Source organism: Pogona vitticeps, chromosome 3 (genome assembly GCF_051106095.1).
Source record: "Pogona vitticeps strain Pit_001003342236 chromosome 3, PviZW2.1, whole genome shotgun sequence".
In the NCBI taxonomy this organism is placed as follows: domain Eukaryota; kingdom Metazoa; phylum Chordata; class Lepidosauria; order Squamata; family Agamidae; genus Pogona; species Pogona vitticeps.
In genome coordinates, this window is record NC_135785.1 from 91,068,694 (window position 1) to 91,082,162 (window position 13,469).

A 13,469-nucleotide genomic window follows, 5' to 3' on the forward strand; every position below is an offset into this window, starting at 1 on the left:
GAACTCAGGTCCAGCAAATGCTTAAAATTCCCTTGGAGGTGCGGAGAGAGAAGGAATATAGTATTTAACAATGCAGGGTCAAGCAAAACGCTGCTACTGCTTGGCAGCCAGTTTTTGTTTGCTTAGCTCGACGTCTGAAGGAACGTAGTTTTGCTCTCTCTCCTGAATTCCCTCTCATTTTCTGTCACTTTTCTTTACTCAGACTGAGGCCAACCCACTTGGAGCTTTGTTTGCAGTGTACCAAAGTCATTTGAAAGAACATCAGGTCAGGCCCGCTGCGTTCAAAAATGAAACTGCATGCTCTAGCACAATTTCTGATACTGTCTTTGCCTTCTCAGACTATCAACTATCTTCAGTACACCTCCAAGGCAGGGAGATCATTTCTCTACCTTTCCTGATATATGCAGGATTGTAAACAGATTCATTATATTATAACGCCTTCTCTCTTTTCCTATGTGAGTGTCTGGTTTTATTCATCAGTAAATTAAAATTTGTGTTTTTTTAATTACAGTCAGGATACTATAGAATATGTTCTGCAAGACTCAAATGCCTTAGGAAATACCTTCTGGGATTCTGTTGCAACCTGTTGTAATTATGCAAAGGGGCATGTACACAGCTGTCAGCTACCCAACAGTGTTTTGGAGTGCATTTACTAGCATTCATTGATTCATTAATGGGCCATTTCAGTTTTTGTTTGGCTGAAGAAGAGAGTGTTTAGATTCAGACTCTCTCTCCAAACAGTTGATTCTCTTGGTCATCTGTTTTGGAGCTGCATAGCCAGCTCATTTGGTGCAGAAACCTAGTACTGGGGATGCCGCATGCCTCTCCACCTTGCACATGGGTTTAGTAAGTAATGAGAGTGTGAGAGTCTGCTTCTGCATGCTCATCATCTTCTCTGGATCTGTACATCAGCAATATTCTGTGGTGGCGGCTGTGATGATTTAAGGCAGACTATAGTGGCTGAGAGTGCATAGCAAATGATGTTTTCGTTAGAGTCTTCCTGGCTTTGGAACAACTTTTCTTCACAGGTCTGTTAAAGTATTACCTCCATTGTAGATGATCTGTGTCAGGGACAAGGAGTGTGTGGCCCACCGGATGTTGCGACACTTTCCATTTCCTCAACATTGACTGTGCTACATGGAGCTATTTCTTGATTGCTGTGCAATGAATCTGGAAGGCCGTAGGTTCCTGGTTCTTGATCTATAATCACTAATACAGTACTCAAGAGATGTGGAGAACCGAGGTTGCATATCTAATTTTCTGCTCTTTTTTTCTGAGTGCCAAACTATGTCTAGTTCCCATATCTGAGCTATTCATAGTTTACAAGTTTATTGTAGTCTAGAGGGGAAATATTTCTGCTTTCGACATGTGGAAAATATCTGAACTAACCTATTTACTGTATAAATTCTCATTGGAACCAGGGTTACTAACCAGTTTAATATTATGGTTTTGGGGGCTGTCCCACTGAACTGAATCATATTTACATTTCTCTCTAAGGTGCAAAGGTATTTAGATATGTACACTTTCCTTTTGCTGGATGAATTCCATTCACTCCTGAGACACAGCATCTGTTAAATTTTTCCAGTATCTGTTATGAATTCCCTATGGAAAATCCAGCTGTTCTCAGTTCCTTTTGGTGACATCACCACCTACCCTTGTGCCCTTGTATGTACATTTTGTTTATTCAAGATTGATCTGTGCTTTGTAAGGGAAGATATTCCTTCGACACCTGGTCCAATAGGGGTGGAATAAGGAGAAAAAGGAAAGGAAGGGGAACTTTTTCCAGTAACGTTGACACATTGCCACTGAAAATATTTCTAAGCTGTTTGGAAATGAATGTGTTTGAGATTATACTAGGCTAAATCTAATTGGTAATCCCTACTAGAGCAGTTCTACTGAATCAATTGCTTCATGGTGAGTCAACATGTATATAAACCACACTGATTAAATAGATCTAGTTTAGTTGGGATTATCACTAATATTCAAGGCTTATTCTGCTGTTAAATACTTAAACCTTTATACATACCGTATTTTTCCGTGTATAAAATGACACTTTTTCCTAAAATAATTAGAGGGAAATTTGAGGGTCGTTTTATACATGGAAGGCAGCAGCAGGAGGTGGAGACAGAGGCAAAGAAGCAGCTGTGCTCAGCCGCCTCTCGCGGCTGCCCATTGACTCCTGCCACCACCTCCGGCAAGGGTAAAAATTAGGGGGTTCTCCTATACGTTTCCGTATACATGGAAAAATATGGTAGATGGCAACAATCATTCTACTATTCTTCAGAAATAAAAAGTGTTTTCATGGATGTTTTCTGACTGGCACCATACTGTGAGGACAATGCAGTCTTCTGAATAAGGCAGTTCGTTTTGGTCTTAAACACCTTTTCCCTTCCCCGTTGAAGGTAATGGAAGATTATTTCTGCCTTGCATTATTCTCAGGTTCTAGATCACATGAGAGACTCCTGCTTTACAGCAGAGACCTTTATTGGAGGCATGTTGAATCTCTGATGCCATAAAAGGAAGGTCAAAGGCATCTGAGGGAAGGGGGAAAGCAAATGGAAGAAGGAAGAGAATTTTAAAGAGGTTTTCTTTTTTTTTTTAAAGGTGCTCAGCATTTGCTTAGTTGTGGATTCAACATTGATCATAGGGGTCTGCTTGTATGTAATTGGCGGATTGATATAAACAGCCCTGAGAGTTTCTAATGAAGGGTGTTAAAAAATTTATGATGGTTTCTGTACTGTCCCTTATTTGCCCCAGGTATTCCTGTTGTGAAAGTCATAGTCGCTTCCTTAAAAGAAAAGTCAGACCAGGTAACACTTGTAGCTCATTATGGATTCTTGAGTGGAGGAATGTCACAGAGCCCTTCTCTCATTTGGCAGAGAACAGTTTGAGATTTGGGATCCCAAATGTGTTGTGTAAATAGTTTCAATTTATAACTTATAATGTATTTAATTTAAAAATAATGCTAATTTTGTTCTTGTGTGTTCTCGTGTGTGTGTGTTTCCTTTTTAGGTAGATGAAATATATCATGATGAATCACTGGGGGTTCACATCAACATTGTCCTGGTTAGAATGATTATGGTGGGATACAGACAGGTAAAAATGCCAGTCAGTGTAATGTGATGTACTGAAATGCAGTGCTTGTGCATCCCTGTGTTTTGGGCAGAAGAGACAGGCTTTCCGGCAAGTTTACACTAGTAGAAACCCATGTGTCTTTACGAGCTAAATTTATTTATAACCCAAAGCCAGAATCTGGTTTGCCCAGTCCTTGCTTAAAGCCTCATGCTGCCTGTACAGTTGAGCTTTTGCATCAAAAGGCTCCCACTATCTCACTGTGCAAGTGCAACCCCCATTTGTTAAAGTGGGCTGATATATATTTTGCATAAGGGCAAGTTGCAGATTACATGGAGTGGTGTGAGTAGAGTGTAAAGCTCCCAGAAGTAACTTTTCCAAGCTGTGCATATGCTTCCATGCTTTTGCTATTAAGGGTTATCACTCACATACAGTAAAACAAAACTTGAGTTATCTTGGCTACTTTTGCAAATGGTCATCATTAGCTATACATTTATGACTGGACAACTGATTGGTAACAAATGATGCTGTCTCTTTGGCAAGCCCCCAAGGCTCTGTGTTTACTGCCTTGGCGTACAGTGATGCCTCGCAAGATGGGCGCTCCGTTTAACGGTGAATCCACATTATGACAAGGTTTTTGCGATCGCAAAAGCGATTGCAAAATGACATTTTGAATGGGGGAATTTTGCTGTGCGATGATCGGTTCCCTGTTTCGGGAACCGATTTTTGCTTCCCGACAATCAAAACAGCTGATTGTCGAGTTTTTAAAATGGCCGCCGGGTGCTCAAAATGGTTCCCCGCTGTGTTTAGAGCCATTTTTCGCTGCACAGGCACCCGAAAATGGCCGCCCCTATGGAGGATCTTCGCTGGACGGTGAGTTCTTAGCCGATTGGAACGCATTAACCAGGTTTTAATGAGTTACAGTGGCTTTTTTATTTTTGCTTTATGATGTTTTCGTGCTACAGCGATTTCGCTGGAACAAATTAACGTCGTAATGCGAGGCACCACTGTATTTTGTGGGTAGAATGTTACCATTTTTTGGCAGAATCCACAAGGAGTGGTAGGGTCTGCACTCGCCTGCTCAGAGGTCAGAATAATCCTTGGCCTATTTCAGTTGAGTTTTCCATTTTTTAATCTTAGATGTGGCACTCTGCCCTACAGATTTTAAGAAAGTATTTTTCAGAAGGACACATTTGTGTTTTCTACTTGTGTTCAAAGTAATAGCAACAAGGTTGGAATAATCAGAGCTATGGCCATGCTGTCGGGATTTTGTAGTCAAAAAATAATATTTCCAATCTGTGGGGATAACCTGACAGTGGGGGGAAAATCTGAGATTGCACAGTCTTGATCATTAAAGGGTATGATTCTGAACCAGACTTTTATGAAGTCTTACTTTAAACAGTAGTAGGTAGTGTCATTGTTATTGAACTGAACTCTCTCCTTCTCTCATCTTGTGCAGTCTATCAGCTTAATAGAGAGGGGAAATCCATCCCGGAGTTTGGAGCAGGTCTGTCGTTGGGCCCATTCACAGCAGCGCTCAGATCCTGAACATTCCGAATACCATGATCATGCTGTGTTCCTCACCAGGCAAGATTTTGGTCCCGCAGGTATGCAAGGTACTGTATTTATCTCAACCAGGTATGTGTAGTTTGAGGAAGGCCATCAGTTTCAAAGCATTGCCCATTCACTCTCTCTGTGGGATTTTGGATTGATTCCCCATAAAACTTTTTAAAAGACCATAAAAGCTGTAAATTTAGTCAGTAGTATGGAAATAATGGTACATATGTTGTCCTACATAATTTGTGATGCACCAAGATAATGGAACTGCTAGTCGAGTACTGTGGCCTTGTGTAGTTGTTTGATAGCATCCTAATTTTGCGGTTCTAGGCATATTGCAGAATCAGAGCATTTTTAAGAGCTCTCAATGCGTTGCCTTATCTTTGGGATTATCTTTGACATTACTATGTCTGCCTGCACTAAGGATAGTAATGCATAACCAAATTAAAGGTCAAACAGTACATTACAGCATAAAGAATTCTGTATGATCTGAAAGATGTCTGATAGTTACTGCAGAGTTTTTCATAGTTTGCAGATAAACTTGTTTTGTTTGTGTTTGATCACTGGGTGGTAAACACAGGTTTTGTCTGCAGTTGTTCAGTCATAAAGGCCTGCCTGAATCACAGTTCTGGAGCACTGATGATTTTAGCTTCTAAAGACGTATTTTAGGTAACATATAATTTGAATTTAAAGTTAACAGTCTGGAGAAAGCACTTGGGGAAAGCATGAAAGGGTACTACAAGATGGGTCAAGAAACATGACCTTCCAAAATTGCATGGCTGCTTCCTTAAGGAGAGTGCAGGGCCAGGAGGAGGGGGCACTCACAGGGAAGCATCTGCAGTGGGAATGCTCAAACCTTTTCATGCCTGCCACTATTTCCTTGGAGGTCACCTCCATCCATCCAGGTAATGGCTGGCTCAAGCCATGTTACTGCTTGACATAAAACACAAAATAGGACTCCCCCAATTCCATGTACAGAAAGTATGAAGACTGCCAGTTACATCCTACACCAAATCTCTCAATGGGATAGTGTTCGCCATCAAACCTTAGAGCAGAAGGCTATCTTAGGGGATGCAGAAAAGTCAAGTGGTATACAAACGCATTTAACTCCTTACTTAACTCTCATCCTCCAGCAACTGTTCTGCCTTAATGGTAGAGCTGGTCTGACCGTACCTTTTCCTGCTGCCTGGCCTTGTCTTGTTATGTTTTAATGCCATGGAGATGAATGGAAGAGAGAACTTCAAAGAAGAAAGGGATTAACTCTTCTTGCAAGTTTTTCCCATGTAAATGTACCCCTTGTATTAGTATTATGGGAGGAAAAATGGACTTGAAAAGCCCAGTTTGTCCTTTTACCTAATAGTCCACTGAAAGAACAGGGATATCCATGCAAATCACATCTCCAGGCTTGATAAGCATTCAATTTCCATGCTCCAGTAATAATCACATAAGTTCCTATTAGAAGGCACAACAACTCCTTACAGTATATTTGCAATCACGTGGTCTGAGATTTCTTGGGGGCGGTTGCTAGGGTAGGGGAAAAGTCCTTTGGCAAAGCAAAGCAACTTAACCTTGGCTTGCAAAACATTCATTTTGGCTGGCTTTTGCTGTAAGCGAAAGAGGCGAGGTATTTGAAAAGAATCCTAAGTATTAGCCTTTGTTTTTGCTTTCCCTCACTTGGAGGAATGGATTTCTTATGACAAATAACAAGGCAGTATTTCTTTTCCTTGTCCTCCTTGTTATTCAGCCCAAAGCAATGCATTGCAGTCCCACAAACAATGCTAACTTGCACTTTTAACTGTGTTCGCTTTGCAGAAACTATTTCTTATACAACAGTCCAAAAAATTCATAGCTTTTGGTCTTATCCACAATAATAGCGAAATGAGGTTCTAATTTAAATGAATACTTCAGCTGGAGTTTGGGAAACAGTTGACTCCCCAGATGTTGTTGTATTCTAATTTTCCAGTACAGTACAGGATGCATTAGCTGAGGAACATCACACAGGTTCTGGTCCAGTAATTAAATGTGCACAACATATTCCCTTTGTAAATAAAATTGCAGTTGGAAGCACCCTCAGCTTGAGACATTGTGTTGGTCATTTCATGGCCTATTCTAGAGTAGTCACAAATTTAGTGATGTGCTTCCCCAAAGGAGTGGGGGTTGAGACAGAAGTTTGCCTCCTGAAGAAAGTAGAAAGAGGTGTTGCTTTTACAGAGAACTCTTGAGCTAATTATAAGACGTGGTGGCGCTGCGGGTTAAACCGCAGAAGCCTCTGTGCTGCAAAGTCAGAAGACCTGCAGTCGTAAGATCGAATCCACGTGACAGAGTGAGCCCCCGTCATTTGTCCCAGCTCCCGCCAACCTAGTGGTTCGAAAGCATGCAAAATGCAAGTAGATAAATAGGTACCACCACGGTGGGAAGGTAACGGCGTTCTGTGTCGTGCTGGCTACATGACCACGGAAGATTGTCTTTGGACAAACTCTAGCTCTATGGATTGGAAACAGAGATGAGCACCACCCCCTAGAGTCGGACACGATTGGACAAATTGTCAAGGGGAACCTTTACCTTTACCTTACCTTGAGCTAACTGATGCAATGTCATACATTTAAAAATAAATAAGACTGTATTTACAACCTGTAGTACTCAGATAAGGTAGGTGGCTTCTCAAAACCACTAAACTTGCCCCTTTTGCCATGGTGAAGAGCTACCTGTATCAATTACTATTCTCACTCATTATAATTGTCATAGGAGAAACTGTTACAATTAGGAACACTCTTTTTTTTTTTTGGCATTGCCTAAAGTTCCTGGGGCTCTGCAGTGAGAATCAGTTCCTACCATACAGCTGTAATGAAATGATACAGCAACTTGAGTTTGAGAAGATTTCACTGGAAACATTTAATGTTTCTCCATCAGTTTATTACTTTATTTTTAGTCATTACAGTTCCACCCAGCCATTTAGTTTATAATATATTTCACTATGATCACATTTGTGCTCATAAGACCCAGTGCCTGATTCATTCATATTTGTTTTGCTGCTTCCAACGGGTATCAGTGGAATGAGCAACATCGGAAGACCTTGGCAGCGCACAGAGGTCAGGGCAAGTCCCAAGCTCCTTGAAGGAAAAAAAGTGCAGCAACTCCACAATGTTTGGACTCGTCAGCACAGGGATGCCAGCCAAGGGAGGTAGTCAGCAAAACTGAAATGGTAATTAGAGCGCACATGCTGGTGGTTGGCTTTCTCAAAAAGAGCCTAGCGTCGGTGCTGCTAAAACCATTTACCTTAATAGAAACTGCTCTAGGCCTTTAAACCCAGTAGCTATGCAGTGCATTGTGAAAGAAAGATCAAAGTTACAAAGGTGGCCATTCACGACTTTGGCAGGGTTCCCTGACTTTCCAGTTCCATTTGGCAAGCCTGCCTGCCTGCTTTAAAATGCTGAGGATTCTGTTTATGTGGGGCTGTGTGTGAGAGTCTAGTTTATCACGGGGAAAGGGAGAAGGTTCATCTCTCTTGGCTTTCTCTGCCCATCAAGCTGTTTATGTGAATTCTTCTATGCTGCCACAGTGAGCTGGATAAGCAGCTAAGTCTCTGTTCTACAGCATTCTCCCTGATAGTTTTACCGTTCTGAAACTTGGATCACACCTCATGCCAACATTATTCCCCCTGACACTGCCAACTCAGCTATCGATGCTTCCTTCCTGCTTTGGCCCTGGCCACTTGTCATTAATATGTATATATAACTTCCAGACTGAGCTCCTGTGATGAGATTGTGTGATTGCCTTGCTGCTAGGTTTAGTGCAGAATTCAGCCATTCAGCTTTGGTTTAGGATTGCCCATACTTTTCAACAGTTTTAATTTATTTGCAATAGGTTTTTAAGCCGAGTTCAGAGTATTGGTGATTACCTTCTAAAACCATTGGATGCAGTGTCACTTAGAACAGGTATAGACAATCCAGTGCCTTCCAGATGTTTCCGGCCACAGTTTCTATATGTACTGAACAATGGCTGTGCTGGCTGGGGCTGATGAGAGTTATAGTTAAATAATCTGAACATCAGCATGCCTACCCTTGCTTTAAACCAGTGGTTCTTAACCTTTTTGAAAGAAACGCCCCTTGAGCCATTGAGGAAGTTATCATCGCCCCCCTCCCCACAGTGATGATATCTTATTTATTTATCTATTTATCTATTTATTTAGCAATCATCTATCTATCTATCTGTGTGTTTGTCTGTTTATTTATTTATCTATTTATTTAAGACACTTAAATCCAATGACCCCTGAAAACAAAATTCAATTCCAAGAAAATGAAATGCCCCAAAAAAGTAACATTTAATGATTTAGTTGCAAGTGAATTTTAAGACGCAAAAAGAAAAATATAAAAAGGGCAGAAAAACAAACCACAATGCAGGAACTAAAAATTTCAAGACAAAAACTCTGAAACTAAATTAAGATTGGAGGAAAATATATATTCATGCACACTGTAAAAAGGCTGCAGCCATCTTCACAGGTTTGGCTTGCTCCAGCGCCTCCCTACCGCCCCCTTCTGCTCCAGCGCCCCCACACCGCCCCTTTTCATTCTACCGCCCCCCTGAAAAATGAAATCGCCCCCTGGGGGGCATTATCGCCCACGTTAAGAACCACTGCTTTAAACAACATCTGCACCTGCATGCATGTTTCTTTGTTCTTAATATCTTTAGATTTGCATATCCTGCTTTCTCAGTCTAATAAGTGGGCAAGCAATTCATAACACATAAAATAATAGAGTACTACAAACAAAATAAACATACACTAATCCGTTTCGATTAAAATGGTTAAATAAAGGACATAACTGTTTCATTCTGTTTTGGTCACCTCAAAGTCCTTATTAAATAAATAAGACATCCTTAATTAAGACTGTTCTTATAAAACAAGATACCTCTTTAGGGACGAAGTTTCTGAGAGGAAAGTGCCATCACTGAAGAACTATCTCAACTGCTCGTGTTTGCAGTACCACAAAACGAAGGGATGCAAAGGCCAGCTTCATCCAGATACTTCACAGCATGGTGGAAAGTTTATAGTCCTTGTCCATGTAAACTTGGTGATCTTCCCTGCCTCCCTATTCACCATGGGTAGATCTGTTGAGGTCATGGGTGCAAATGGTATTTTTTTTGTGTGTGTGGTTACACCCATGTATGGAAAACCCTGATCAGGAAAATCTGCCAGGGGACATCTTTGATTTTATTGCCAGCATGTGAAAATGGCACATCTTTTTACAGGCTGATAGGTTTTGTAGGTCACTTTTATGAGCTTTCTGGTTTTTAATCCCCTTTTTTTCTATTCATCTTGTATTTTTTACAAGTCATTGGAAAAAAATACATTGCCCAAGTATGCATGGGAAGGTGACTAATTTTTTTAAGTGGCTGATGAGGGCAGTAAATAATAATGAAACATGGTGTCCTTTTGTGGGCTCCCACTTAAATGCTTTTGTTTCCTCAGACATGTCACTGAACTGGAGGGAGGAAGAGATGTAATTTTTGGCCAGCTCACCTTTTCTCCTTATCCCCATGCTCCTTGACACATTGTTCCAAAAGTATTCCAACTCTCTGGAGCAGGTGGAGGCATGAGGGCTGCAGAATGTGGGGATCAATTAACATTTTCTCGACTCATGGAAGATTCCAGTGAATCAAAGAGCAGAGAGGCATCCAATGTGGCCACAGCCTAATATTAAAAACAAGCTCTATTCCTACAATGGCAAGAGTAGCAGCACCTATCTATGGAAAGATGTGACGCTGATCTGATACAGCACAGTATGTTGCGTGCTTTTTTGTTGATGCCATTTCACTCAATGGAAGTGTCAGAATCAGACCACAGCAGTCTCTGGTTGTACCACTGATATGTTGGCATTGTATTTTTTTTTCTTTTAAGTTAGTGGACATTTGACGTGGACTTAGTTCATCAACACAAGAATAAAAGGCTGTACAGTACAGTTTTCTCTTACTGGCTTGAAGAAGAGATAAGCTAGGAAACAAATGATAGTGATACTCAAAGATTACACCCCGAGTGTCCAAGAGGTATTTCCATTAAAACCTGGAAAAAACGAGGCATGTAGAGCGTAATGTAGTTTTAATTATATTCTTGGCAATGAAAGCCAGGATTACTTCACAGGAAATGGAAGCTTCTTGACCCAACTGGATGCTTTCCAAATGTTCCACAGCGTAGGCACTTGGGAAGGGCCTTTGGTTAATGCTTCTTCCTTGGTAGTACTTGTTTTTGCTTCTTTTAGTGGTTTCTGAGCTGCCAGTGGGGTGTAGTGGTTGAAGTGATGGACTAGGAGTCAGGAGATTTGGGTTGAAATCCCCATATGACTATGGAGGCTCATACCTTTCCTAAAGTATTTCTCCTACTTAGAAAACCCCTTTAGCATCACCGCAAGTCAGATGTGACTTGACAGCTTATGTGTGCCTTACCTGCTAGCATTTGTCACTATTGCTTTTTGCAGTACTGCAAATGGTTGTAAAATTCAGTGCAGAATAACGAACATAATTTTTCAGTGATTTAGAGATTTTGTCTAATCCTCCAAATTGTAGCTGTCGTGTCCTGAGAGAAGCTGCAGTTCTACAGGGTGAAAGTCCAATAATGTCACGCAGTCTTGGGAAGACTTCAGTTTGTGAAGTCTACTTCTTTATAATTTCAAGCCCAAATGTCTGTGTGCTGAACACAGTGACAAGATGATGGCTGTGGGCAAACCCAGTCACAAAATAATTAAATATTCATACTTCAGCATCTCAAAAATTATCCCTGTGGAGAAGAGTCTGAACAAAGGTTTTCACATTTTACAACTAATACAGTTTTAAACTTATTTTTTTAAAAAGTAACTCATCAGTAGGGGGATAGCAGTACCTTTAACAAAAAAACTAACTACAAAACTGCTGCAAATCAGGATTTTTTGAATATTTATAAGCCACCTATTTTTTTTCAGATAGTGCCAAAATCTTGAAACAATGCAAGTGATTGTAACGGATTCACATACCATGCTTGATATTTATTTATTTATTTGTTTGCTTATTTGTTTATTTATTTATTTATTTCTATTTGAAAAACAGCATCATTTTAATGCTGCTTGATGAGCCCTCGTTACTTACAGTGAGTGCACAAATGCATGCCACAATATGTTGGAAAATTCAGTTTCTGAGCAGCACTTTGTAGTCACAACGATGGTAGATATGAAATTGTATTTCATGGTTGGAGTAAATCTGTGGCATTTTTGAATGTTAAAGAGCATGTAATTCCTTTTAGTTAATATTTCTGTGCATTTTTTGCATAATACTTTCTTTCCTTATACTGTATGTTATGGAACTGCAGCAGAAGGGGGGAATTTTAATAAGGCTTTTGCTAACCCCACATTGTATCTAACTGCTGAGTGAGTGATAAGGAGTTGTTCCATGGAACTTCCAGTGTGGGTTCAGATCTATAAAGTCTGGTCTTTTACCTTTGACGTAAGGTTTGTTTGTTTATTGCCTGCGCAGGCAAAGGGGTGTGGGTATGTTTGCTGCTCCAGATGTGTATATGTGACAGCCCTTGATGCCACAGCCCTCTTGGCTGCTTGGTAATAGAGTCATTTGCTCTCTGTGGGTAGATGGTGAACCCATTTTCTGGAGGACAATGTGAGCTTGTCTGTGTTCCGTGTGCATATCTTCTCATGAAAGTTCACAGGCGTCAGGTGTCAGGAATGGAGTCTCCTGACACCTGATGATAACTCTTTCACGGTGCTGACCTTATTTCTCTACCAGTTTATTTCAGGCATGGCCACTGCAGGAGCCCAAGTCTTGGCCTGCATATCACTTTACTTCTGTCTCCTTCCCTCACCGGTAGTCCTTAGTTTTCTCCGCTGCATGCCTGCAGCGCACAACTTGTGACTCATCAAACTGAATGTAACTCACAGCCATGTATGGTGTCCCGGTAGAGAGCCAGGGATCCTTCTGCTGAAAGGCTGCACAGTACATGTTTTGTGTGCTTCCCTTGGATTAACAGATACTTTGTTTTTAGTCATCTCAATGTTTTTCTGGCTATGTCATTGTGAAAATACTTCTGTGGAAAAAAATTTAGTTCAACAGTCAAAGTGTGCATGTGTGCGGAGATGTAAACTATTTATAATTTTAATGCCTCCCAAATGTATTTGCCTTTATGAAATATAAATGGTGGAACATCCTAATGGGTTTCATTTGTATTCTCAGGCAGCTGCATGGCTCATGTCCCTCTGGAGGGAGCAGGGTGTGAAATATGATTGAAACATCTCCAGCTTGTGGCTCCTCCTTTCTCATGCACCCTTTCTCTGCTCTTCCTCCCTTTCTGACTCTGTCTTTGTCCTTGCTTCCTGTTTTATTCCTCTACCTTATTCCAGGGTATGCTCCTGTCACGGGCATGTGCCACCCCCTGCGCAGTTGTACCCTCAACCATGAAGATGGATTCTCCTCTGCCTTTGTGGTAGCCCATGAGACTGGACATGTGTAAGTGGTTGTCCATTGGGGGGGGTGGGGATGGGAGAACTCAGATACCTTTGCTGTGTGTATTGCTGCTAAGAGGAAGCAAGGAGCTTTGGCAGGACATTTTATGTGCGTCACTCCGGCTGCTTCTAAAAATTGCTGGCTGAAGGAGAGCTTGAAGTACCAGGCCTGTGTTCAAAGTACAAGAACTCAGCTTCTGTTCTCAATTCCCTGGCCCTGTATCATTACTGTCTCTAAACCTTCCTTTAAAAAAAAAGGTTGCAGAAGAGCTAATGTCACCTTCCAGTTTGAGGTGGAGAACGGCAAAGATCTGGCCCTGGGCCAGTCCAGTTGCTGCCATGGGCTCAAAATTAGGAGAAGAAATT

The 13,469-nt window shown here is 41.1% G+C and overlaps 1 protein-coding gene across 2 annotated transcripts in view; it reads left to right on the forward strand.

Annotated features, from left to right (window-relative positions):
* The window catches only part of ADAMTS14 (ADAM metallopeptidase with thrombospondin type 1 motif 14), a 124,589-nt gene that overhangs the window by 64,027 nt on the left and 47,093 nt on the right, over positions 1 to 13,469 (forward strand). Inside the window, exons 5-7 of one of the 2 annotated variants that reach the window (XM_020783104.3) lie at positions 3,013 to 3,096; positions 4,532 to 4,688; positions 13,002 to 13,107. In XM_020783104.3, coding sequence (XP_020638763.3) covers positions 3,013 to 3,096; positions 4,532 to 4,688; positions 13,002 to 13,107 — 347 coding nt within the window. The remainder of the gene's footprint in view (positions 1 to 3,012; positions 3,097 to 4,531; positions 4,689 to 13,001; positions 13,108 to 13,469) is intronic. The other variant, XM_072995238.2, reaches the window with a different exon arrangement.